The 27,487-nt window shown below is 46.9% G+C and overlaps 1 protein-coding gene across 3 annotated transcripts in view; it reads left to right on the forward strand.

Moving 5' to 3' along the window:
• The window catches only part of LARGE1 (LARGE xylosyl- and glucuronyltransferase 1), a 462,699-nt gene that overhangs the window by 212,119 nt on the left and 223,093 nt on the right, over positions 1-27,487 (forward strand). For all 3 annotated transcript variants that reach the window (XM_054574561.1, XM_054574562.1, XM_054574563.1), the window contains 3 exons: positions 591-892; positions 16,097-16,179; positions 26,313-26,436. In XM_054574561.1, the coding sequence (XP_054430536.1) occupies positions 591-892; positions 16,097-16,179; positions 26,313-26,436 (509 nt within the window). The remainder of the gene's footprint in view (positions 1-590; positions 893-16,096; positions 16,180-26,312; positions 26,437-27,487) is intronic.

Below are 27,487 nucleotides of genomic sequence, written 5' to 3' on the forward strand. Positions count from 1 at the left end.
AAAACACTTTGGGGATATGCTGAAGGATATTTTACCCGCCATTTGAAGGCTTCCCCGGGGAGGTGATGCTTCTGAAACAGGGCTTTGAAGGATGAATAGGAGTTCTCAGAGGAAGGACTAAATAAACTTAATCATTACTAATATTTCTTTTATCCCCCCGGCTCTCTTCCCTTTTTTTGCCCACTTTCATGTCCTCCTATCCCTCACCTTCCTTCTTCCCTTTTCCCCGCTTTTCCCCCCTCTGCCTCCTTCATAGTCATAATGCTTTATTGAAAACAAGAATGTCCACCTAGTAACATGCCAAGTAGGGAAGAGAAGACAGTGCATTTAATTGGGAAAAATTATATTATGATTGTCTTCTCTAAACAGCATGTTGGTTTTTATCACCATAATAAGTCATTCTGTTCTCGACTTCGTTCCCAGTTCAGTCTGGATGCATTTATTTGTAACCCACTTTCCATCTGTTTTCCCTTGTAAATGGCATTGTGAAAGGAACTTCGCTATGTAGTAATGGCTGTCTGGGGTACATGGAGGCGCGGGGGCGTGTTTAATTCCGGGTTAACTCTTCCCTGGTCTTTCTGTGCCCACAGATGGGAAGCCCGTGTCTCTGTCTCCGCTGGAGTCCCAGCCGCACAGCCCCCGGTACTCAGCCTCTGGCCAGCGGGAGCGCGAGAGCCTGGAGGTGCGCGTGCGCGAGGTGGAGGAGGAGAACCGCGCGCTCCGCAGGCAGCTCAGCCTGGCCCAGGGTCGGGCCCCAGCCCATCGCCGTGGCAACCACTCCAAGACCTACTCCATGGAGGAGGGTACTGGAGACAGCGAGAACCTTCGTGCTGGCATCGTGGCAGGCAACAGCTCCGAGTGTGGACAGCAGCCGGTTGTGGAGAAGTGTGAGGTAAAGAGCTCCTGCAGTCATGCCAAGGCCCTGCCGTCCCCACCTCTTGCAAATGCTGCCCTAGAAGCACCGCCAGGTGCCTGGACAGGGCTGGCATTCTTGACCCAGGCCTGGTGTGAATCTGGCGTGGTCACTAACTTTGCTGTTGGGCCTGACAAAACATTAGCCTCCCAGCCTCGGTTTCGCCATCTGAAAAATGGGAATGAGAAAGCCTATACTACAGAGATATTAAAAAGTGCAAGCTGCTGGAACCTGACTCTCCTTTCTTTGCAGGTCATTTGGACCTACTCAAGGTTTATACACCTCATTGTCATCCTGGGGGACCCCTGTTACTTAGACTTCAGTGTGAACGGTGCACCTGGGGTTGCGACCCTGTTGGGCAGCTCCCTTGGGTTGGGGCTCATTCTCACCTTATGAGCAGCTTCTGCAATTCAGAACCAGAGATTGTTCCTTACCTAAGGCAGTGGTTTGAGCTTTTAGAGCTTGATATCATTTCCCCCTTTTAGAGAATGCTTTATTTCTTAGTAACTCTTTGGACATTTGGAAAACTTACCACTCCTTCTTCCTACCACCTCTCACCTCTACCATTCATGTAGCCACGATTATGTGTGCACTGAGTACAAACACATCCACACACACTCCCTCTCTACCTCTGTCTGTCTCTCATTTCCTGCTTCTTTAGTTCCCTTGGACAGGACTTAGAGCGGCCCTGTTTAGAGCAAGACCCTTTGAGACACACAGAAGCCTGAGTTCATACCCCAGCTCTGAGGATTTCTGCTCTGAGTACTTGACCAAGTTGCCTAACCTCTCTCAACTTCAGATGTCGCATCAATAAGTTTGAGAAAATAATGCCTGCTTCCTAGAAAAATTGTGAAAATTAAATGGGATGTCCGTATAAAAAGGCACACATAGTGCCTGGTTCAAAGTATGTTTTCAGTTATGGGCAAATTTTAAAATTATTTTTGGTTAGACACAGATGTTACGTGCTGTTTATTTCATTTCCTGGCCACATTCTCAGAATGTTAGACTTCAAACTTCCTGAAGAGAAAACTTTGCAGACTCTCATCTGCTGTTTACGTGAATGGGATTATTTTTAATATTGGTGATACTGCATGGTCTGTCACAAGGGCGTATCGGGCTTATTGAGTGGTACAGGCCAGTTCCATGGAAGGGTAGTGGCGAGCGCGGAGACTCGACTGGCACAGTCAGAGGGAACCCCTGGGGATGGTAGGGTTTCTCTTGGTCAGAGTGTAGAGTGGTGGAGATTTGGGGAGAGGTAGATGGAGGGTATCCAATGAGGAATGTACAGGAGTAGGAAAAACATGAAGCAAAACACTGTCACAGCAGAAAGAATTCAAAACACAGTTGGTCCGTCATGCAAGCTCCGAATACCTGGGCAGGAAGTAGTTGTACTGTGTTATCATTTCTTCGTTCATTCATTCATTCATTCATTCAACAAGTACTTATTGAGCCTCTGTTATGTATTTCACATTGTTCTCTGTGCTGGACAATAGCAGTGGGTGAAAAAGAGACAAACTTCCTTTTAGTTCTTGTAGTCTTAGGTGGGAAGTAGAGAGATGGTTAACAACTGGAGAAATGCAAATGTCAGTGCTGTTCAGTGCTGTATGTTCATTCAGTCCTGACTACATGCCAGGCCCAATCTCATTTAATCTCCCAATACCATTGACAGTGGTCTGTATTATTGGGCATCTCTATTTTTCATCTTTGAAAATGGGGACTTGCCCTGAGTGGTGGGACTCAGTGGACTGAGCACTGGCCTGTGAACCAAAGGGTCGCTGGTTTGACTCCACATCAGGCCACATGCCTGGGTTATGGGCCAGGTCCCCAGTTGGGGGCCTATGAGAGGCAATCAACTGATGTTTCCCTGTTTCCCCCACTCCCTTCGCCTTTCTCTAAAAATAAAATCTTTAAAAAAAGAAAGAAAATGGAGACTCAGCAGTATTCACAAATTCTCTCGGTCTAGGCTGGTTTGGGGAGGGCTCTAATTGGGGGAACTTCTATTTGTGCCTGGGTGAAAGCTTGTTTGATTTCTTGCAGGTTCTCTGCTCGCAGGTGATGGTTATGGTGTCAGTTTGGAGTGGGTGATGGAATTCTGCTAATTAGGCGGGAAGGCCCAGAGGGAGAGCTTTTCCCCTTAAGTGTATTTACATTATTATGACTCAGTCTTTCTTTTAAAGAACTGATGAAAAATCAAAAAAGTGAAAAATAGAGAAGGAAAAGGAAACCGAGGGGGATACGTGTAACTGAGGGAGAAAATGGGGGATTTCTCTTCCTGCTTGGGCAACAGCTTCCTCCCCCTGCTCAGTTTTGAGAGGTACACATTCTACTTTTAATGAGGGTTTCTGCTCTGAGTGCCCTGCAAAATAGTGTAGGCAAAAGACTGTTGGCTTTTGTAGCTGGGAGACGTAAGTCTAAATGCTAGCACATTCCTAGCTTAATTGCCATGTGGCATTGAGCAAGTTATATCACTCTTCTATACTCAGTTTCCTTGTTTGTAAATTATGGGTTAAAATCAAGTTCCTGCCTCATATCAGTTGGATGGTGACAGTGGATATTAGCATTTTACGCAGACTCTATGATAGTTAGGTGTATTAGTATTAGATATCATTGTAATTTATCAAAAAGTCCCAAGGAACAGTGACTCTGCATTTTATTTCATTTTATGGTCAGTAAGTCTAGAGGCTTTTAGTGTAGGGCTGTCAGTGTTAGGGAGACAGGCTTCCTTTATATTTCATTCACTTTGCTTATCTATATTCTCGAGATCATCTTATGATCCCTAGTGACTGTCAGAGCTTCAGTCATGTTGTCCACATTACAGCTGGCAGGAAGGAAGCAGCATTAAAGTGGGGCATCTAATTTCCCTAGGTCTTAAACATTTCACAGTTCCTTTTAGAACCTATTGACAGCACTTGGCTGCAGGGCTGCCTGTAGCTGCCACATAGCTGCAAGGGAGCCTGGAAAAGATAGATTTTTATTCAGGGAAGTCATATTCTCCACTAACATGTTGGAGTTCTGCTTCTAAAGAAAACAGATATTGTGGTTACAGTGAACGTTCTTTGTCACCTAGCAGTCCCCAAACTTGATTGTGTGTTAGAATTACATACCAAAAATGCATATTCATGGGAACTACCCAGACCTACTAATTGAGAATCTCTGGGACTAAGTCCCAAGAATATGAGCATTTAAAAAAAAAAATGTTTTCAGGTGATTCTGAGATAGTGGAAACTGTCTGGAAACCACTGCTTGAAGCCACAACATAAATACATAATGGGGTTCTCTTTATCCCTGCACTCTTTGAAAGATAATGTAGGCATATAGGAACTTAGGCCTTAAGGTTGCTTACATTATTTTTTAGTCTTTTGACTTGCACCTGAGAATTATATCTGTTTCTCTCTCTCTTTTTTTTTTTTTGTTTTGTTTTTTGCATCAATTGATAATGTTCCTTCTTAGACCCTTAAAAAGTGACTGTTGGTAGGATTTGACTGTGATGAGCCCCTCGTCCTGCTCAGATCTTCCTTAGATGAATTTGAAAGTATTGATCTCCTGGCATCTTCTTCCAAAGTGACCTACTGTGGGTACACATTCCTTGAGATGCTGGCTTCATACCCATTCACAGTATACTTCCTGTGTCTCCATGGCTTGGTATTTATCAATTTTAGTGAAAAGGCCGTAGAGGCAAACAAGAAATAGCAGTGGAGTCAAAATAGAAGCCTGTCTTCATCTGACACGTGGTGGTTACAAGTACTGAAGCTCGTCCTGACATGCTGTCAGGCTCGGGGCCCCGTAACCAAGGACATCACCTTCATCTCTTGTTGCACTGAAACTTCTCTGGGATATGACAAGTATTTCTGAAATCTCTTCAGTGATGATGCCCAGGCTGTCCGCTGAGATGTCTGGTGATAGAAACAACAAGCCCTCGCCGGTCCTTGTGTCCTCTTATCATTTCCTAATTATATGGTTTTCCACTAGCTGCCCATGTTGTCCGTATATTCCTGATGTCAGGGCAGGGCTGCTCCTGGGAGGGGCTGGTTCCTGTGTGCCCTGAGGCTTGGAGCAGAATGCTTCTCTCTGATCTCCACATGTGCCCATGTGTGTACCGATGTGTATGTTTTTCTTGCATTTCTGTTCTACTTGGGGGTCAGCTATGATGCAGGAGAAAAATCACTGGACCTGGAGTCAGAGTTCCTCACCAGGAATTGTTGCTTTGCCACTCGCTAGTCACGTGACCTTGGGCAATCCAGGCACTGCCGTGGGTCTGTTTCATCATTGTAAAATGAGAATATGATTTTCCCAGTGCAATTGTGAGGACAAAATGAGATAGCGGGTAGGAAACGAACTCTGTATGGGTGTCACGTATACTTATGACAGATACTCCAGTTTTCTGTTGCTGTCTCACAAATCACCTACAACGCAGTGGCTGAAAACACCAGTCATTTTATTACCTCTCATAGTTCGTGGCGGTGGGGGCGGGAGGGGGTCAGGGATTTGGGGAAGCGCTTAGCTGAGCAGTTCCGGTTTGGGGGTCCTTATACCATTGTTCTTAGTTTGTGGCAGGGGGGCTGGCCCGGCATCACTCTGTGTGGACTCGGGCCTCTGCATGTGGCCTCTTTGCAGGGCCAGTCTGGGCTTCCTCACAACCTGGCGGCTGCAGTGCCATCGGCTGCTTAGCTGGCAGCTGAAGGCTTTAAGTACAAGCACTCCAGTGAGCAAGGCAGAAGGGGAGCACTTCGTGTCCTGGCCTCAGAAGTCACAGAGGGCCACCTCTTGGGCCGTGGAGCCTCTTGGGTGAAATACACATAAAAGCCCACCCAGTTTCAAGGTGGTGGAAACACACCCCATCTCTCAGTGGGAGGACTGTCAAAGAATGTGTGGCTACACTTTAAAATGGCAACAGCCATACGTTCTTCCTTTTGCAGACTAGAAGACAACTAAAGGTGAAATAATTATTTCAGAGTCACATCGCCAGGAAGAGGTGGAGCTCGCATTAAGTCTAAGCAGTTTACTTCCAGCGCCTGTGCCTGGAACCACTGTCTTGAATGTTCTGTGAACTCTCGCCCCTGGGACCCACCCTTTTTGTCAGCTTTAGAGCCCCAGTTGTTCTTCTGGGCCTGGCAGGCGCCTCACCGCGGAAGGCTTCGGGTGACCAGTTGTGATATGGGGGTCGTCATTCACATAGGGAACCAGAGCAGCTCCATAAGCATTCTCATTTCTCAGTAGGTCTCAGCAAGGATGTGTCTGTTCCTTTTTAAAGAAGTGGGGTTGTTTTAAATTGCCTTCCAGATTGTGGCTGCATTTGTTAGCTCAGCAGGCGTTTACCACTTTGCTTTAGGCTTAATGTTTATAAAACTTGTCACCTCTCACCTGCATTTTTTCTGAGCCCCTCACTAACCCACAGTATTTTGAGCTGTTTGATCTGTTTCCTTGTCTGGCCTTCGTCTGCCAGGATTTTACATAATACCCCAGCAGTGGAGGGGTTGGCCCACAGTCTTCTCAGATATCACTGTTACTGTTGGAAGACTCCGTCACAGCATTTGAACTCGCACTTCATTAGCTTCATGGGTCGTGTTTGCGGCTCCTTCAAGGACGTACGTGCACTAAGATATCTTCCATCAACGTCGGGCCCTGAAATTAGGGACTGTTGTAGGTGGAGGAAGCCTAGGAAGTTTTCTTACGCGGTGATTTCAGGGAGTCCTCGCTGCCACCATGTCTTAGGGTCCCTCTCTGAGTCTAATAGTTATTTATTGCTTCATAGAATGTTATCCCCAAAACTTAACAGCTTAAAACAACACGCATTTTTTATTTCGCACAGCTTCTGGAAGTGAGGAACCCGAGAGCAGTCTAGTTAGGGCTGTGGCCCTGGATCTCCCATGAGGTTGTGGTTAAGATGCCCGCTGAGGCTGCGGTCATCTGTAGGCTTGGTCGGGGCTGGATCATGTTTTCCAGACGGCACGCTGGAACCCCAGTTCTATTGGCCTCCTGTAGGTTCTCCACTGGACTCCTTGAATGTTCTCACAGCGTGGCAGCTCGCTTTCCCAGAGTGAATAATTCAGCAGAACAAGGCAGAGACCAGTCTTTTGTATGGCCTTGGACATTATCTTACATACCATTACTTCTGCCAAGTTCTGTTGGCCGTGCACATCAGCCTGGATAGTGTAGGAGAGTTTATACCAGGCTGTGAATACGGCCGGCAGGGCTCTGTGAGGACAGTCTTGGGGCCTGGCCACCGCACTGTGGCCATAGCAAGGGGCCCTGTCTCTGGCAGCCTCCTGTCTGTGTCTCCTGAACAGGCCTGCCTTGATCTGCTTTATATATCGCATTCTCTTATACATTTAATTTTTGAAAATGTACCTTTATTGTATTTTTTAATTAAAAAATTAATCTTAGGGGAAAAAATAGGGACACACACAGAGAATATGTACCAACAACAAAAACAAGTAAAGATGCAGCCAGTTCATTTGAAAGATGATGAAACTGAGGTAGGGGAAAAAAAAAAACCCCAAACCCCCACAATTCTGTCCTAGTTTTCCATCGTTGTGATCATGGCCCAGAGGATGAATGATTCTGGTGGCCCCCCATCCCTGTGTCTTCCGCCCCCTGGTATGTGAAGAGGACAAAGGCAGTAGCCGCATTCGAGAGAGCAGAGGGAACCAGGCAGATCCGAAAGCCCCCCTTTCCCCAGTGGGGCAGAGACCATCCCAGTCCTTCTGTGAAGGGGATGGGAGTGAGGGAGAGGGAAGAAACTGAGCCCTGACTTTTGAGAATAGTTAAGGCTTGAGGCCTTGAATGGAGAGCCTTATCGTTCCATAAACTCCTTTATAATAATAATTAATAGTGACAGCTGGTACATATCTGCTACTTACAAGATGCCAGGCTCGAAGCCCTTTGCATGAATCATCTCAGTCTGTCCAACAACCCTGGACGTTGGCATATTTATTACCCCCTTTTTTTAATAGATGAGGAAACTGAGGTTCCAGCAGGTGGTATTATAGCTTCAAAGGTGGGGAGGAGTTATATAGGTGAGGCGGCACATCAGTGCATCCTAAACTGAGGAATAAGGAAGCTTCGCTAGTCACCCCACTGGATGAGAGCATGAGCCCCGTGGAAGGCAGGGGAGGCTGTTAAGGGCAATGATAGCAATCGTACCTGCTTTCCTCTGTTGTGTAAGTGGTAGGTGGTAGGTGGTAGGCCTTGCACTTTGTGCATGTTAGCTCATGGAATCATTTTAATCATCCTGATTTTATAAATGGAAAGGTTCAGGCTTATCGAGGCTTCATAACTAAAAAGTGTAGATCCACACTCTAAATCTTATTTTGTTTTGAATTGTGGTACAGTGAAGCCATAATCATGAAATAGACTCGCTTAATCACTTTTGAAGTGTACAGTGCAAGTAATGTTACGTGTATTTACTTTGTGGTGCAACAGAGCTTTAGAAGTTTTTCATCGTGCAAAACTGAAACTCTGTAAACATTAAATAACAACCCTTCCACTTCCCTCTCCCTGCTTCCTGGCAACCACCGTTCTACTTTCTGTCTCTATAAATTTGTGTGCTTTAGGTATATCATGGAAGTGGGATGGATCATTCTGCATTTGTCCTTCAGCGACTGGCTTATTTCTCTTAGCAGAATGTCCTCAAAGTTCGTACATGCTGTAGCATGTGACAGGATTTCCTTCCTTTTTAAGGCTGAATAATATTCAGGTATATATCAGATTTTGTTTACCCAGTCACCGGACAGTGGACACTTGGGTGGTTTCCACCTCTTAGCTGTCATCAATAGCGCTGCTATAGACATGGGTGCACAAATATCTCTTGGAGATCCTGCTTTCGGTTTTTTTTTGGAGAATATATAAAATCTACCTCCAAATGTGGGGTTGCTGGATCATATGGGAACTGTTTAATTTTTCTAGGAAACACCATACCCATTTCTATAGCAGCTGCACCATTTTATACTTTCAGCTACAGCGCACAAGTGCTCCACATCCTCGCCACAGGTTGTAAATCTCCATACCTGCGATATTCTGCTTCCTCCGCTGGAAAAGCCAACTGCAAAGCGATCATGAGGGATTTTGAAAGATCCATCACCTGGCCCTTTCTCACCTCCTCCACTACCTCCCTGTCTTATATCACCTCTTGCTTACGATGCTATGAAGCACAGCCTGAGGTGGAGTTTCTCATGTGGACAGTCTACGAAGGCGTGTCCATGGGACCAGCACCTGAGGATGCTGTGGGTTTTATTGGGTGTGGTCACCCCAGGAAGGGGCTGACCTTGGAACAGTGGCTGGCTGCCTCCAGGTGATTCCTGGAGTTGTAACCCCTTGTGGCTGCTTGCCCACAGCACACTGAGCAGCGTGGACCTCATCAAAGGGGCATTGGGCAGCGTCCACCACACTTGGCTCATTGCAGTAACTTCTGGACTGTTCTCTCTGCGGCTTTGCTTGCTCCTCTGCCCCCACGCATGCACACACACAGAGAATCTGTTCTCAACTGGCATCTGGAGTGAGCCTTTTAAAATATAAGTCAGATCGTGCCATTTCCAGCTCTGAGCCCTCCAGTGGCTTCTCTGCTCGCATAGCAGAAAAGGCAGGTTCTTCAAAATGCCTGTGAGCACTCAGGGTCAGCCTCATGGGCCCCTCTGGTCTCACCTCACATCTTACCTCGCCTTCCTCCTCCCTGCTCTGTCCAGGCAGCCCAGGCTCCTCCGTGGTCCTAAAGCATGCCGGCTACCCTGTGCTGTGCCCTGCCTGACGCACTCTGCCAGGACACCTGAAAGGCTCATTTCCTCATTTGGTTCTGATTTGTGTTCCAACGTCATCTCTCAGGGATAGCTGCCCAGACGAGCCCACTTTAAAATCTTAGCCCTACTCACCACCCACACACACTTCCTTCCCTTGCTTAAATTTTATTCCTAGACTTCTCATTCTCCAGCATGCTGTATATTTTAATCACATATTTATTGGTTTGTCTGTTTTCTGTGTTCCCCAGTTAGACAGACTGTCTGCTCCCATGGTGGGGGCAAGGATTTGTCTTCTTTTACTCACTGCTGTACTCCCAGCGGCCACAACTGAGCCTGGTGTACAGTAGGTGCTCAGTCCTCTTTTTGTAAAGTGATTGAATGTTTGGTGAACGTGAGTCAAATTTTGGGTCAGGCCAGCCACACAGAGGCCCCATAGGGAGGAGCATAACACGTGGCAGCCGTGGTGGATCAGTATCAGGCAGCATTTAGACAAACCCCCTGCCCCAAACATGGGTCTACTCTACCGAACGAACTGCTGCTGACCCCAAGTCATTCTCACATGTTCGTGTGCTTTCTATGAAATGCTTGTCTTTCTGGTTCCTCAGATTGTGATATTCTTCCTAACACAAGCAAACCAACCCCAAAGCAGGCCCGGGGTATGCAGGGTGGAGGAGTCAGGATGGGTCTCCTCCTCTTGCTCATTTATCGTTGGGCCTTGACTCTGGGGGAGGCACTTGTGGTCACGCCTGGAGGTTCATTCAGCCCAGCCTGTCTTCACACTGGGCCCCGTAGCCCCTGCCGCTCACCTGCCCCTCGCCGGGCCTCCGAAGCGTCAGCTTCCGTTGCAGCCGGGAGATGTCTCTTGACTCCTACAAGGCTGAAAAAATTCTGTCTTTTGGGTCTGTGATTCAGTATTTAGAACAAATAGAATTCTATTGGTAATTTCCCAGGAGTGTAGGGGCACCTAAGATTTGTAGGCACCTCCACTAAAGGTTTGTAAGATGATTTTAAATGGCACAGTAGCGACATTTTTAAAAAAAATTCTAATAGTTACATATGTGCTTTATTGAGCCGGGGTAGTGCAGGTTTATAGGCAGGTCTCTGAATTCAACCCATTTGCTACCAACTGGCTGAGGCGTGGGACCTTGGACAAGGCACTGAACTGTTCTGTGTCTCACCTTCTTCATCCTGAATTTTGGAAAACCTTGGGTGTTAGGAAACTCTGTATAGAAATTCTAAACTCCTCCTTTTATAAAAGAGTCACTAAGGATCAGAGAGGTTAGGTAACTTGCCCCAGCTCACCCAGCTGGCCAGAGGCAGAGCCAGGGCCAGGGTGGCCATCGGATCTCGCGATTTTTGCACAGTGGAAACCTGCATCCTGTTGCCTTTTCCTCCCCCAGAAGAGTCGGAAATCCCCAGACCTGGGAGGGGATGGCAGCTGGCTGATGTGTGCCAGCTTTACTTGTTTTATACAAGTGAAGGGAGACATGGTTCTCTCCATAGAAAAGGTATTGGATACAGATTCTGTAAAAGCCCCTCATACCCTCTCAACCTAACCACCGCTAGCAGCTCCTCAGTTTTTACCGGAGAGGGTCCTCAGAATGCATTAGATAGAGCAGCTGTTCCCAGAGTGTGGTCCCCGGACACACAGCATCAGCATCACCCGGATGCAGATAATCCTCGAGCCCCTCGCCCAATGTCCTGCCTCAGAAGCGCTGGGGAGGGGCCCAGCACTCTTGTAATAAGCCTTGCCAGGGACCCAGATGCACGTTCAAGTTTGAGAACCACGGACTCTGGGTCCTCAACAGCCCCTTGTGGGTGGGTGGTAGATAGTATGTTGTGTAATATTGATGAAGTTACAGCAGGAAGACGATACCGCCGCCTCTCTCTGCTGTGTGTGCACCCAGTAAACATGACTATGCAGCGGCTCACCAGGTGCACCTTCTGGCACCAACCGTCGGCCCTCAGAGCAGCCAGTAAGGTGCCCATTTTCATCTCCATTTTACAGGTGCGCCAGTGCAGCTGTTCCAAGGTCACATGGCCACTGAGCTCAAACCCAGGTCTCTTGACTCTTGTTGGTTTTCCTCACTGACCCCCTCCTGCCACTGTCCCCAGCTGTGTGCTTCTCCCGGCTGCCACCTGGCAGCAGCTGTCCTCTGGGAGGCCCTGTCCCCAACACCCGAGTCCGGAGCTGCGGCCCAGACTCTGGACCGAGCCTAACTTTCTGCAGTTTTATAATCAGTTTTCCCTCTCACTCCCTCACCTGCAGTCCCCTGACAGGGGATGCTTTCCCCACATTGTGCCTCCGGCAGAGAACACCTGGAAGGGTGCACCAGGCCTTTCCGGTCACTGCGGACAGTGTGGCTGAGGCGCAGGGCTGGACCACCACTCGCCTGCCATCTTTCAGTTTGGTCTGAATTTCTGTCGGGACACTGATTAGATGCATATATGAGAAAATAACCCTTGGGGATATTTTTCTGTCACATTGGAAACCAAAAAATGCCCGACACGCCTGAAAGCTCCCTGCAGGTCCCAAAAGCAACGGGAATGAACGTTGTGGCATCGGGAATGAACCCTGGTTCACTCTCCGACCTGTGTGTTCAGGGGCAGCTTCCAGATGTGCCAGGTGTACAGAGCCCCCAACTCAGGACTAAGGGGCGGGGGAAGCAGGAGACTTGATGGGCTTCCTTAGAAAGACCCTTGTGGCTCATGTGTCAGAGAACTTTGTTGATCTCCTTAAAATTTATAAATACAATGATACATTCTCAAGCTTGGCACATCAGCATCCTCCTTCTTTTTCACTAATTTGGGGATAAGCCTTAGATCTGTGAAGGCTTCTAAGTCTCCTGGGCTTCCCTCCTAGCCACCAGGACAAATGGGATGCTGAAGAGGTCACCAGAATGGGCCAGGAAACGTGGCGCTCTCGAAAGGTGTGGGAGGGGCTCAAAGCAGGGTAGAAGGCACCGGCAGGGCGGAGGGAAGCCGGCGAGGGCTGCCAAGCCCCCTGACAGAGTCATTGCGACCCCCGGGTGACGGGTGGGAGGCACGGGCCTTGTGAACCCAGGAAGAACTGGAAGTCTAGGACAGCGCCCCTGACAGGGGCAGAGTAGTCTGATCTCTCCTTTCTCCTGCCCTCTTTTTGGCCAGAACCCAGAAGTTATAGGAACCCAGTGTTTCGGCCTACAATGGTCAAGCTCCTGGGCAAAATGGCGAGCAGGGGAAGGTACAGAGAGGGAGTCTGGGGGAGCCAATAAGAACATCATCCCCCCATCTACCCATGCTTTGCCACCAATAAAGGCAAGTGCAACATCTATAAATACAGGGAGGAAGCCTCGATAAGGAGACCAGTGGTCACAGAATCCCAATATTTAGACCGTTCCCTCCAATGGAAGGAATGTCCCAGTACCTGGGGCTATCTTTAAGCCACCGTTTCCTTTTTTGAGAAAGGAAAACCTGGACTTCATAGCTTCAAGATCGACAGTTGTCGTGGTGAGACCACGTTTGTGACCCTGCTCTTTAAGGGCCATTCATCCCTGTCTCCTCCTCTCCCCTCTCCTACCCCCAGTCCCTGCCCACTCCTGCTCATTCATTTCTGCACCCGCTCAAACTCTTCCGAGAGCACACTCATGGCACTTGGATTCCCTGCTCCCCTGGGCAGCAGGGCACGGCTGCTCGGGCTTTGTGTGACGAATTTATCCATCGTGGTAGGTGTAGCAGATGAAGAGAAAGAGATCAGAAAATTATGTAAAATATTTGAGGATGTGTGCCTATAATTACATTTAGTGGGCCTATTTTTAAAAGTCTCTGAACCCTGAAACCAAGACAAAGTTTGATAGCTCGGAGGCCTCACGTTTAAAGATTTGTAATTCCACAGAGCCTGATTTAGTGTGTTTTTACCCATTCTGGTCCCCTTCCTGGTTCTGTGTCCCATGTACAAGTGTTTTTCTTAACCATTTCCTTTGTGATTTAAATGGTCACAGTTGCATCCGCATTTCAGTCTTTCAGAGACATTATCCAGAGGTGAGGGTGGGCGTCTTTGTTTTATAGGTCGAGAAATGAAGGCAGGCCTCAGTTAGACTGAGCAAAGGCAGCGTTGGTTCCCTGTGGGAACTGAGGTTCTCCTCACCCCCTTTCTTCCTGGGAGGAGGGCTTCTAACAACAGCACTCCTGACCTTTCGGGTGGGGCAATTCCTTGCTGTGGGGGCCGTCCTCTGCGTGGGAAGATGTTGAGCAGCACCCCTGGCCTCCCCCTGCGCACCCCAGGAGCGACAACCAAAAATGACTACCCACATCGTCAAAATGTTTCAGGGGGACAGGGGACTTCCTTAACCTCTGCTGAGAGCCAGTGCCTTCAGCAGAGTAGTTGAAGGTCCTGGACATCAGAGATCGTGAGTTAATTGGTCTCAGGCGGGGCCGGGCCACGGGGACTATTTCAGCAGTCCCTTGCGTGTTTCTGATGTACCACTGGGGTTCAGACCTCTGTTCCCGAATCTGAATCTCGCCCTCCTCAGCCTGTGGTTCCTGATTTATAATACTGAAATCATAATGCTCTACCTGTCCTATCCTGTGAGACTTCAGTCTGATAGTCTGTCTAACGCAGTAAGCCCAGGACTGAGCACATAGTGATTTATTTGCTCAATACATATGAGCACTCATCACGCTTACTATTCCTCGTTCACCTCCCTTCAGCTTCTTCCTTGATTCCCAGGCCCAAGAATGGAAGAGGGACACTGCGGCCCTGGTCCAGGGGTGGGGGTTGCCTCGTGAGCGTGGGCGTGCCCATGTAAGGGAGCCAAGGGTACAGTGAGATGCTCCGGGGGGACGGTCATTGCGCTAAGCAGCACTAGCACGGGAAGGGCTCTCCGTGAGCATGAGGAGCGGGTGTCACGGGGGCTAGGTTCTGAGAATCCTGCGGGAGCGGGGAGCCCGTGATTTCAGCATGTGTGAGACATTGAGGGTCCGGACAAAGCTAAGGTTCAGCTTCTGGCCCTGAGAGTTTGTGGCCCAGGAGGCGGGAGGGCTGTTGGAATTGAAGAGTTCATGAGGTGCGTTCAGGGCTGCTGGAGGGCACGTCCCCAGGGTGGTTAGGCTTCCCTCGGTGGCGTCGCGGGTAGGGGGGGGTATCATTGTCCTCAGAGCCTGGGTGGGAGCGACCAGGGTATCAGAACTGCGTTCTAAAGTGGCTTATTAGGGGATCAGGGAGTCTGGAAGCCATGCCCTGGGAGGAAGAGCCGTGGGAAGTTTTGGAAATGAAGTGGTACCTGTCAAGAACCCTCCCTTTAATTGAAGTATCGGGTGCGAAAGGGAACTTGTTCTGTGGTCCTCCCAGGACAGAACGAGGCCGCAGTGGGGTCAGGAGGCAGGTGCTGATGCCGGGAGGGCTGTGCTTTGGTAAAGGAGACAGTGTGGGAGGTGTGGACCCTCCCTCTCTGGAGCTGTTTTGAGAGAGGCCAGATGGCTTCCTGTAGGGGGTGCCCTAGAGCAGCACGTTCCAATCTTTGTCAAAGCATGGCCCATCCATTCTGTTATAGAAGCTGATACCTGCATGGTGCCCGCAGGCACAATAAATAGGGAAAGTTGCTGGCAGCAGAGGGTGGCCAAGCCCGTGGTAGTCGAGGGAGCTCGGAGAGGTGCGTATCTTCGTCTCCTGGAGTCTGTGCCCAGTGCACTGAGGTGCCAAGGCACTCCATTTGGGGAAGCTCAGTTCTCCGGGATGTTGGTGCTGTGGTAGGAATGTAGTGTGCCAAGAACCATATCCCGCCTTTGGCGTTGCCCCCTCACATGCTCCATGAGGTTCTGCAGGACGCGAGGCACGCCGCTTAATGTGACGAGGGGTCACCTGACACTCTCTCTCAGGGTCTCCTTGGGTTAAAGGATGAAGCCAGGATTCATTCCTTCATTTCTGGGGCCCATGCTTTTGACTACTTAGATGGGGCAGCCTGTCAGCTTCCCTTCAGTTCTGCAGTCTTCAGTTCTTTGAATGATATGCAGCGGTGGCCCAGACGTCTTACCAAGTTGACCTTCACCTGAGACGTCTTGTGAGGATATTTCACAACCTGCCGAAGCTATCCCTTCTCAGTCTGAGGTCCCTGGTGGCCACGTCATCCTTTAGGGCATATTTCTTTCTCTCTTGTTACCAACTGTCATTGTCTCCCAGCTTGGGGGCAGGGAACTCACTGTTTATTTGAGCCAATGGCCATTTCCCTCGTCCCCAAAATGTAATTGAAAAGAGCCTTAATGGTTTCCAAATGATGATAGCTCCATAAACCGATTAAAAAGGCCTTAATAAAACTGTCTCAAGTTATTTTCCGGAGCTGTAGCCTCTGTTCTCTGTTTTCTAATGATCCCAACGAGAAATAAGGGTGGTTTTTCTTTGTCATGCAATCAGAAGCATCAGGAAGGCCCTCTTCCATCGGACTAACTGCTCGCCCTGTTTTTGTTTGCTTCCCAGACAATCCACGTTGCGATCGTCTGCGCCGGATATAATGCCAGCCGGGATGTTGTCACCTTGGTCAAGTCCGTCCTGTTTCACAGGTGAGCACGATGGTTGCATTCTGCGCGTGTGTGACTGCCGGCCTGTGTGTGTTTCTGTGGGGAAGGGTTAAATCAGAGCACCGTTTCTCATCAGTCAGTTAAGTTGCCATGAAAATGTAAGTTTTGTCTGAGACCTTGGGGAGATGATTGTTACTAATGTTTAATGGCAGCGATTAGGTGCTGTCTTGTGATATTTAGAATTGCAGCTCTGAGACCTGAAGGGGACCTTCAAGGACACCCCAACACGATGCTTCAATTTCTTCATCAGCTTCCCTTGCCTGGCAGTCACCAGATCTCTGTTTACACATCCCTGTTGAAAGGTTGTGGCTGAGTTGTATGTTTCCTTGTCGTTCCCCTCCTTCCCCCACCAAACTTTATTTATTGGAGTCCTAGCCCCCAGTACCTCAGAATGTAACTGAATTTGGGGATAGGATCTTTAAAGAGGTACTTCAATTAAAATGAGGTCCAGTAGGGTGGGCCCTAATCCAGTATGACTGGTATCCTTGAAAGAAGAGATTAGGACACAGTATGAAGACTGCGTGAGGACATAGAGAGAAGACAGCAAAGAGAAGAGGCCTCGAAAGAAACCAACCCTGCTGACACCTTGATCTTGGACTTCCAGCCTCCAGAACTGTGAGAAATAAATTGTGATTGTTTAAGCCACTCAGTCTGCGGTGGTTTGTATCCATTCTGCGGTATTTTGTTAGGGCAACCCTCGCAAACAAAACTTAAGTTGCTTATTCTTTTCCAGTGTAGCTCGCCCCCACCTCTGGGCATTTTTGACCATGAGAAAGGTCCTGCCTTTTATTAAAGTGAACAGAGCCAACCTGTAGGTGATATCCATGACCCTCATGGGTCCCCCTGGAATCAGTTACTCAAAGGATAGATTCCTCTCCCTCCTGGAGGTGACAGTGCCTTTCTGAATCATCACTTGTCCCTGTGAAATACCTGTCATTTGCTTCTATTTTTCACAGGGCCTTTCTTCTGTGCCCTCACTGTTTTGGATGATACCTTGGCCTACTTAGGCTGTACCCAGAATTGAATCTCCAGTTCCGGCCAGCATCCTTGGCTCTCTTCAAATATCTTACGAAGGGTTTGGACGAAGCTTGCCCAAAGCTGTAGCCCACAGTACGGAGATGAAGCAAATGACTGAATCAGGATCCAGAAGGTTCTCAGCACAAGGAATAGTAGAGAAAAGCCCCCCGTTCAACAGAACAGAGATCAGTGGAAAGTTTTATACTCGAATCCAACTGTCAGTGACGTCAACAGAGATAGGAGAATTGGTGGGCCCCCAAGACCTGCCAACCCTGCAGGAAATGGGGTTCATTTTTGGTTCGGCCCCCTGACCAGCCCATCCACTATCAGTGCCTCCAGGCGCTTCCTTGAACACGTTTTTCCATCCCACCCTTTCGTCTCCGTCCACACTGTGACAGCAGAGTTCACTTCCACACAGTCTCTCACGGGCCCTCGTCCTTCCCGTCTCCCCAGATCCATTCCCCCTAACGCCTGAATGATATTTCAGACCAGCCCGTCGGATCTCTTACAACCTTTCATTGACTTCTCCTTGTCAAGGGGAGAGGGTCGAACTCCTCGCCATGTCCGACAGACCACGTGGGATCAGATGTCATCTCCAGCAGAGTTTTCTCTCCTCCCGGCGCCGATACTTCTTGTGTCGGCAGCCCTGACCTGCCTATAGCCCCCGCGCCCCACCCGTGGGCCCTGCCTGCGGTTTGTCCTCTTGCTACTCTCTCTGCCCATCTCCCCACTTTCATCCTCTCTTCTTAGCCGAACCTGGCAAACTCCTCATATTCTTTAAGGCTTCATGTAGACATCTTCCTACCAGGAAGCCCACTTGTAGGTGTCAGTCTGGGTTGGAGCTTCCCTTCTATCAGCCCATAACACCCTGTGCATTCTTTATTTTTATTACATTGTATTTTATTTATGTTCTACCCTTTGCAGTAGAACGTGGGACTTCTTGGGACATAAACCATGCCGCGTGTCTTCTGAATTTCTAGTATCTTAGCAAAGTACTTACACATATATGCTTAATAAATGTTTATTTGGTTAACACATCAATCTAGGGGGCTTCATTAATAAGTAAACTGAAGATGTATTTACTCAACCAGTTAACTAACATACCGGGCGCAGACCTAGTTCAAATTCACATTTATGCCACTATGTTGCTGACCGATTTTCCACAGGTCATTTTAACTCTTTAGACTTCAGTTAGTTCTTGTATCACCTTCTGCTACAAACCAGTTCACCCTAAAACTAACTTGGTTGAATACAACATTTCTTTGTTGGCTTGGCTGTTTGTAGTGACCTCACCTGGATGGGCGAGGTCACTACAAACCTGGGCCCCCTTATGTGCCTGCAGTCAGCTAGCAGGTTGGCAAAACACTAGAGTTGCTGCCCTCCTGCTGTGCAGAAGGGGCTTGGGGAGGAGGGCAACCAGTGATCCTACTGCTCTCAGGGGTGGGGACCTCCGTTCCGCCTCCTCGCTCTGTCCAGGGACTTAAGTTGCACATCCCTGGAGGAAGTAGGAATGGTGAGTGGGGCTCCCTGCTCCATCTCCTGACTTGAGGGGAGGTGCCCTTCCCATACCTCCATAGCGCCTGGCGCCTTCTGAGACTCCGTGTGGGTCTGCGGCTGCCATCTGCCCCTTGAATCCAGGCGTTTGGGAGGCTAAACGTTGAGTTAGATGAGTGGTTCTCAGCCTTTTATGTATTCATTCCTTGTGTCCACTGAAGAACTCAGTCCCTCCCCAATTGAAGGGAAAAAGAAGAAAGCCCACTATTTAGAGAAGTGTATTTGCATGATTACAGACCATCAATTATATTATGTATTTCTTAATTATGGCCAATTTTCAGGTCACAGAAACTTCTGATGGTGGTGTTGGGTGTCAATATTACTGCCGTTGCTTTAGCTACAAATCAAATAATTCCAATAGTTGTTGAAATGGTATAAGAATTCTATTGACTGTAAACTCTAACTCCTATAGTAACAGCGCAGCACAACAATGTTAAATTAAAAAATAGCAGTAGTTTCACCATCCACAGCTGATGGAGTGCCACAATTTCATGGAGGCATGGGGGTTTGAGAAGAAAGCAAATTCTTACTGCGTATTACAAAAATTCTGCCCCCCACACAGTGACTTCTTGATCTTTTTGAACCCAATAACCACCTCTGTCCCTCCCATCCATGAAATTCTGCAAATGAGAGTCATTCTGTAAATTGATATGCTGGTTCCAGTGAGTTTAGATATCAAGACAATAGGACTTTGAAAGATTTTCAGCCTAGAAAGTCCAGCTATAAATAGCTTGATTGCTTCCAAAGCACGTTACGGGGATTAACAAACACATGATGATAAAATACTTTGACAAACGTAGTACCTTTCTAATGTTAAAAATAATATAATAATAGTGGGCCAGGAGGCCTCTTTTGGCTTTCACTATGAATTACAGTAATTAGATTTAGTTTCCAGACAAGATTTTCAGCAATTTCTTTATTGAAGGTTTGCTTTGTTACAGAAAATCAATTTCACTTCTGCAGTATGCCTAGTGACAGTAGGCACACACTAGATTTTGAAAGATAGTAAAAGTGATATGAGCACTCATACACACAAGTGCCTGCACCGAAGACTGCTATGACAATTTTTGGGTGAAAGAAATGTCATAGTATTATATCCAAGACCGTGACCCTAAATGACTACATTAGAGGCTCTCTCTCAAAAGGATAACCCTAATGGAAAAAGGCTCTTATGAAATATTACCTATAATTATAAAAATTCGAATAACCCTTAAAAACAGTAAGATTAAATAAATGGAACACCCTCTTATAGAAAACTGTGTTCTCAGTTGGTTTTAAAAAGTATATCATAACAGACAAAAATAATATTTTGATACAAAATAAGTGACAGCATAGTTAAAAAACACATGTATAATTTCATTCTACTATATGAACATATATGTTGCATGCATACAGATACACACATGGTGGAAATATGAAGGGAGAAGTGGTAAAAGAATAGCAGAAAATAAAAAATGGAATTTTGCATGTTGTGGTTAGAGATGATCTTGCTCTTGTCCCTGTACATTTATGTTTTGTCATCTCATCACGCAGCCTCTATGGTGAAGAAAAAAAAGGTGGCTGAGAAAAAAAACATAAATACAAAATATATGTGAGCGAAAGTTTATCTAATAGAAAATAGCAGAACATATGTTTTTGTCACCTAGATGGAAAGACATTTAAAGGAGAATTTGAGGAATGCCCGTAACCCCAATCCCAATTGCAAATAAACTGGGAATTATAGCTGCTCTTCCAGGAAACTGAGCTTTTAGTGAGCAGAGAAAGGGAATATTTATTTAGTAACTTAAGTGTTTACCTCCTGGGCAGGAAGGTTGGCCAGCTTGTAAAAATTTAATATTTGCTTGCTAGGATGATCTACTCACTCTCACACTCTGCAGCCCTGTTGGCAGCCAGAAGCTGGGTGAGTCCCTCACTTTGCATATCAAGCAGCTGGATGGTTGTGGGTTTTTTGGTTTGTTTTAACTTCACTTGCTCCCCTGAAGACCATGGAGGATAAAATAGCATATTTGTGACCAGTGTCAGCCTCTAATTGTCTTGTTGCTTACTCAGGCTTCAACTTATTATAGAAGCAGTTTCCAGATTGTGAAGGGGGGAAACTAGGATTTGAATAAAGCAAAGAAACAGAGCTAGATTATGATTCTGGTCCAGCCATCGCTGAGTTGGCGGGCCCTAGGCAAGTCACTGTACTTCTTGGGGCTTTGGCTGATTCCCCAAGCCATCAAAGAGCCTGTTTTGAATATCAGAAGAAATGATCTATGTGAAACATCTCTGCATTTTATTTATTTAACAAATATGAATGTATCAGGCTCTGTTCCTAGTGTTTTTCAGATATTAATGCATTTTATGCTCATATGCCTCTTTGAGATGAATATTGTTATCGTCCTCGTTTTACCAACAATTAAAATGGGGGTCAAGATGTTAAGTCAAGCCCTGACTGGTGTGCCTTAGTGGGTTGAGCACCACCCCTCAAATTGAAATGCCACCAGTTCGATTCCCAGTCAGGGCACATGCCTGGGTTGTGGGCTGTTTCCCAGGTTGGGGGTGTGCTAGAGGCAAGCAATCGATCTTTCTCTCCCACTCTTTCTCCCCTTGTCCTTTCCTTCCCTTCTCTCTAAAAATAAAATCTTTTTTAAAAAAAGTTAAGGATGAAAGTCATGCAGAGGGGGTGAGCAGGGCCAGGTTGGAACCCAGGCAATCTTGCTTCAAAGTCTGAGCTTGCAGTCAGAAAAAAATGTTACCATTTTGAGATTCTTTTTTTAAAATTATTTTTTTGGGGGAAAGATTACTATCATTACTGTGAATCTCCATAATCATCTTCATCCTCCCAGGTATGTATTTTTGGGGTACTAAGTATAAAATAAATGGAGGCTTTAAAATGTTCTAGTAAGACTTAAGAAATAGCATGGAATAAAAAAGAAAGTGGTAACTACAGGAGAGGCTGAATATGCTAATTAGCTTGATTATGGTGATTATTTCATAATCTATACATATAAAAACATCACCTTAAATGTTTATGATATTTAATGTTCACCTTGAAGTGTATACAATGTTTATTTGTCAGTTGTATCTCAAGGAATTTGGAAAAATAAAGAGAAAATAGCCCTGGCCAGGTGGCTGAGTTGGTTGGAGTATCAGTCGGTAACCGAAGAGTTACTGGTTAGATTCCCAGTCCGGGCACATGCCTAGGTTGCAGGTTTGACCCCTGGTCTGGGTGCTGGTGTATGCAACCCCTTGTACCGTGGTCTGGGCACAGGTGTGTGTGACCCTTGGTCCAGCCGCATGTGGGAAGCAACCAGTCAGTTTCTCTCGCTCCCTTCCTCTCTCTCTAGAAGCAATGGGGAAAAAAAAAAGTCTTCTAGTGAGGATTAAAAAAAGAGAGAAAATATGGACAGGTAATATCTTTAAACCGGGCAGATAGCTATGCTCTTTGGTTGTGCATGTATACGTGAAACCAGAGAGAACTAAGTTGTATAGGTCAGACGCTAAGCATTGCATATTTGCATTTGACTGTTGTCTTGGACTTTCATCCCAACCCCGTCGGTAAATGCCATTATCCCCACAAATTGGTGAGGAAACTGAGGCTTGTAGAGGTGAAATAGCTTGTTCAAGGTCACTGATGAGTAGGTGATGCTCCTGGGAGTCCAGCCTCAGCTCTGCAAACTCTAGAATCCATGTCACTTCTACAATCCCTGGAGGTCTTTTGATTTTTCCTAGAAAGTTGCTCTGTTCTCCCATGGTGAGCTGTTCTGACATGACACTGACTTGTCCTTGAATCATCCTACATTATTAAGGCAATCTGTCCTCCTTCAAACCAAGACCTCACACTGATAAACCCTCATCCTGAATGCTGTGTTTTTCTGCAGTGAGTTCCATTAGATCTCTTGAGGGTAACAGATTCACTGGGAATTCAAGTTGCTGTCACAGGTTTGTTTGTTTGTTTGTTGTTGTTGTTTTCAAATTGTAATTCCATTCTAAACTTAATAATCAAGGATTATTTCAGCTCAGACGTCCATATATATTTTAATAAAAACAGACCCTGGATTGCCTGGGAGGGCCAATGGCACATTCCTGACAAAGTAAGAAAAAAGCAAGGAAAAAGCTGAGGTGTTATCATCTCTGCCTCTTAGCATTACTGTATTTATTGCATCCCAACTTGGAACGGGAGAGCCTCGCTCATTACAAGCCAAGTCTGCAGGCTCTGCTGCGGATGGGGCACACACCTGCTTCCTTCTTGGTTGCAGAAGCATGGCCTTGTCAGATGTCTATGCTGATGTCTGTGTGTTTGAACCCAGCGAGCTCTGTGGGACCCAGATTGGCCTGCACAGGCAGAAAAGCCTTTTCTCATGGGCTTAAAGCTGGTACTCCCAAAATGCATAATATAACCAGTGTCAGAGATGAAAAAACTATTTTAGATGTTGTGCAGATATAAAATTAGGTAACACTGAATTGTATATTGAGAAAATTAATCCCTTTCTCATTACTGTGAATGAGCTCTTACTCTCGTTACTAGATGAAATTCATTTTGGTGTAAATATGTCCTTAATATCTGTCAAACCCTTGCTAATGCCCCTCTGAGCAAAACAACAGGGTGGAGACACAGTCCCTTTGTCTGTCCTTTGGGATTTCAAGGCCCGATCATTATAACTAGCTCTTACCTTTTTGAGTTAGAAACCAAATGCAAACTAAGACTCTGAAGTCACACATGGAGAATGAAATATCACTATTGTTATTAATCCTGAAGTCTGGGATGTTCTTTCAAATGTGGGCATGGTCAGGCTCTCTTTTTTTTGTCCCTATGAACTGGGTTTACCTTCTGGTCAGAGGCCAGCTGGACAATTAACAGGCCTTTCTCACACGGGAAAACCACTGACTGGACAACAGCGCAGCTCCCCGAGGAAGAAACCCAGAAACAGCTGCGTTGACCAGGCCTCCTTCCCTCTCTCAAAGCCGCAGTTCAGGCCATTACTCTCCCTCACAGGCAGATGAGTATGGGGAAGTAATTCACACACCACAAAATCCACATTTTAGAAGTGTCCAGTTTGTTGGTCTTCAGTGTGTTCACGGTTGTGCAACCATCACTGCTCTCTTGTATTAGACCATTCTCATCATCTCATAAAGAAACGCCAATACCCATTGGCAGTCACTTCCTATTTCTCTCGCCTCTGCCCCCCAAACCACTAATCTACTTTGTCTATGGGTTTGTTTATTCCAGGCATCATAGGAATGGAATCATATAACTGTGGTGGGCTTTTTTCATTCAGCATAATATTTTCAAGGTCTGTCCATGTTGTAGCATCTATCAGTACTTCGTTCCTTTTCCTTGCTCAGTAATATTCCATTGTGTGGTTATGCCACATTTTGTTTATCCATGCACCCATTGGTGGCCATTTGGGTTGTTTCTACTTTTTTTTCCCTACCCTCACCTGAAGATATGTTTAATTTTAGGGGCGGGTGGCGGAGGGGAGAGCGAGAGAAACATTGATTGGTTGCCTCCCCTACGTACCCCGACCAGGGTTCGAACCTACAACCTTTTAGTGTGCAGAATGATGCTCCAACTAACTTATGAGCCACCTGGCCAGAGCATTCCTAATTTTTTTTTTCCTTGAATAATGCCACTGTGAAGATATGTATACAAGTTTTTGACATGTTTTCATGTATTTTTTGTATACAGCTAGGAGTGGAATTGCTAAGTAACTCAACAATAGTAACTACGCTTATATGAGGGGATAGGAGAGGACAAAAATGAGCCCCTACTTAATATGCTGGACATTTTTCTGGGGGCTGGGATACACCAGGGAAGGTCAGATCCAAGTCTCTGTCCCCATGGAGCTTAGATTCTTGAGGAGAGACTGGTACTGAACAAGCACTCTGCAAATAGTAACCTGGCCATTTGGGAGGGTTGTAACTAGAGCTGTCTTGGTTCCAAGGGGTCTGTGGGATGTGAAGGTGGGACCATCTGGTTGGCAGTGGATTAACAAGTTAAAGCTCAGGGAAAGCATTCAGGTTTCCATGGAGACTCCAAGAAAAGTGGTCTGGGCAGTGTTTTCAGGTGTTTCCTCTGAGGCCACTGAGAGGTGCAGTGGACAGGACCCATGTTCTCATGATGGTACTGAAGGTACAGCATTGGCAAAGCCCCTTCTGGCATCCCACCTTCCAAGAATGAGACCCGAGCCGCTGCTGCTCAGTCTGCATTTCATTGCTGGGTCAGTGCCTGCACACTGCCAGGGCCTCGCCGGTCACCTGGGTTGGGAGCCCCTGTCCCCTGATTAAACATCTTCATGGTCTTTTAATGAGGGAAGCTCAGGAGACACACTGGCCCCTTTGACAATGCAAACACTTAGTTTTGCTATAAAGATGAGCCACACGTCTTTGCAGATTTACTCTCCCTCCTGAGAAGATGCTTTAAATGGACCCGAGGAAGATCGTGGAGGGGCAGCCTCCTAGGGATGCTTTCAGCGTCCTCTCTCAGAGCCAGTTCCTCTTACCCCACACTGGCACACCTCTGTAAGCAGATTAACCTCCCAAATTACAGCTTTGATTGGCTGCCTGTTGAGTCCCCCCAAAGCTGTTCGGCTCTCTTTCTCATAGAGACTGCAAATCAGTTCTCAGGACGTCGCATAACTCTGTCCCAGATTGCCAATAAGTTTCTCTCTCTCTCTCTCTCTCTCTCTCTCTCTCTCTCTCTCTCTCTCTCTCTCTCTCTTTCTCTTTCTTTCTCTTTACTCTGCCTGTCCCTGGCATGTAGTAGATTAAATGTCATTGTATGAGCCACCCAAATAAGATTATCATTCTTTCACAGACTTGCTATGACCTTTCCTCCCTCTGACCCCTTTCTCCTTCTGTTACCTCCCAAACTTCCTCCATCTCTTCCCATGCAAGGGTCCCAGTTAATTGTCACAGTCTGTGGAAACTTCCTATTGTCTCTACCAGTGAGAGGGCGTTTCTTGCATCCTCATGGCCCTGTTGCTTCTGTGCACCCCTTGCAGGCCATCCTGTAGGGTTGTGCAGGTGGTTCACCGTCCAACTCGAGGGGTACCCTTCGCTTACTGTCTATGTCAGTCTGTTCACATGGCTGCCTGAGACATGTGCCATTCATTGCGTGTGGCAGCCCAGCGTTAGGTCACATGTGTGTTCTAGCACTTATTCAGTTCCTGTGTTCTCTCTTCCTGTGTCTCTGCCAGATTGATAGCTGCCTGAGGACCCCGGGCTCACTCATCTGTTACGCCGCATATGTGTTTGCTGCCTGATAGCTCTTTGTTGGATGTTTAATCATTCAACTCTTTTTTTTTTTTTGTCTTGTCTATGGATGGAGGAACTAATTGAAATGCTTTATTTGAAAAATGATGCCAAAGCGTAGAGAAAAATAACAGTTTCATAAGTTAATGTTGATAATAGTTGTCTTAGTTCATTGGGACTGCTGTAACAAAATACCACAGACTGAGAGGCTTGTAAACAACAGAACCTTATTTATCTCTGGTATGGAGGATGGGAAGCCCAAGGCCTTAGTGCTCCCTCCTGACCCAGCCTCTTCTCCCTTCCCACAGGCGGAACCCTCTGCACTTCCACCTCATTGCTGACTCCATCGCCGAGCAGATCCTGGCGACGCTCTTCCAGACCTGGATGGTGCCTGCCGTGCGCGTAGACTTCTACAATGCAGATGAGCTCAAGGTACGGGCGGGAGGGTGCAATGCCTCCCTGGTCTCCACAGGCAGGAAGCTTCACTTGATTGTGGTTTAGTGGCTCTCAGCGAGGGCAGAAATCTCAGCTCCCAACTGGAAATGTTCAGGGAATCATTGAGGCTGTTTGCCACCCGAATCTGATTTTTTTCTGAAAAGCCTTGAAGTGTGCATTGGTCTGTGTAGTTCTGCCCACCAAGGCTTTCGGTAGAGTCTACAGGCCATTGGCCCGGTACGTATCTGAAAGAGGTCAACGATATTATCTGGAGGATTCCGTTACCCCACGAGGTCAATGCTGAACTCAAGAGTCCAGTGGGCCTGGGCTTGAATTCATGGACTGTCATTTACTGGCCATAAGACACAAAGTAAATAACCTATGCCTTTGCTGGGTGTATTTTCTTACAAGTAGGAAGGTGATACAGTACCAACCTCAGCTGGTAATAAGAGGCTTAAATGAGAGAATGTCTGTGAAAATGTGTTTTAAAAGACTGCTGAATAAATATTAAGGATTATGTTGAGCTGCAGGGTTTCAACCCACTGAACCCATTTGGTCATATCATTCCCTTGCATAAAATATCCTTCTGTTGTACCATGTTGCTTAACTCAAGATCAAGAGTCACAGTCTGGTTAAGAAGCCCTGCATATCTGGCTCTGGACTCTCATCATTCCTGCAAATTCCCTCTGTTTCTTAGGTCTGAGAAACCTCCTGCTTCACTGCCCTCTCTTCTGTGTTTGAGCATCTGCTTATGCTGTTCCTTCCATCTGACACGCCCTTCCACGCATCTTGTCACGACTCCTACTCACCCTACAGAACTCAGGTGCACTGCCACCTCATCTGAGAACCTTTTCTGATTTTTCCAGAAAAGAGGGACATGTTTACTATTCACTTGTCTGTCTACTGCTATAGTTTTGAACCTTTTTAATGGGGAAGGGGGACAAGGGCATATCTTATCCTTTTCCGCAGTTCTGGTGCACAGCCGGTCCCCTGTAATGCCTGTGGATTTAACAAATTGCTGTTATTAGAGGAACATGTAACTTTGCAG

Source organism: Pteronotus mesoamericanus, unplaced genomic scaffold (assembly GCF_021234165.1).
Source record: "Pteronotus mesoamericanus isolate MK-2021 breed Mesoamerican mustached bat unplaced genomic scaffold, CSHL_Meso_final contig_263, whole genome shotgun sequence".
NCBI classification, from domain to species: domain Eukaryota; kingdom Metazoa; phylum Chordata; class Mammalia; order Chiroptera; family Mormoopidae; genus Pteronotus; species Pteronotus mesoamericanus.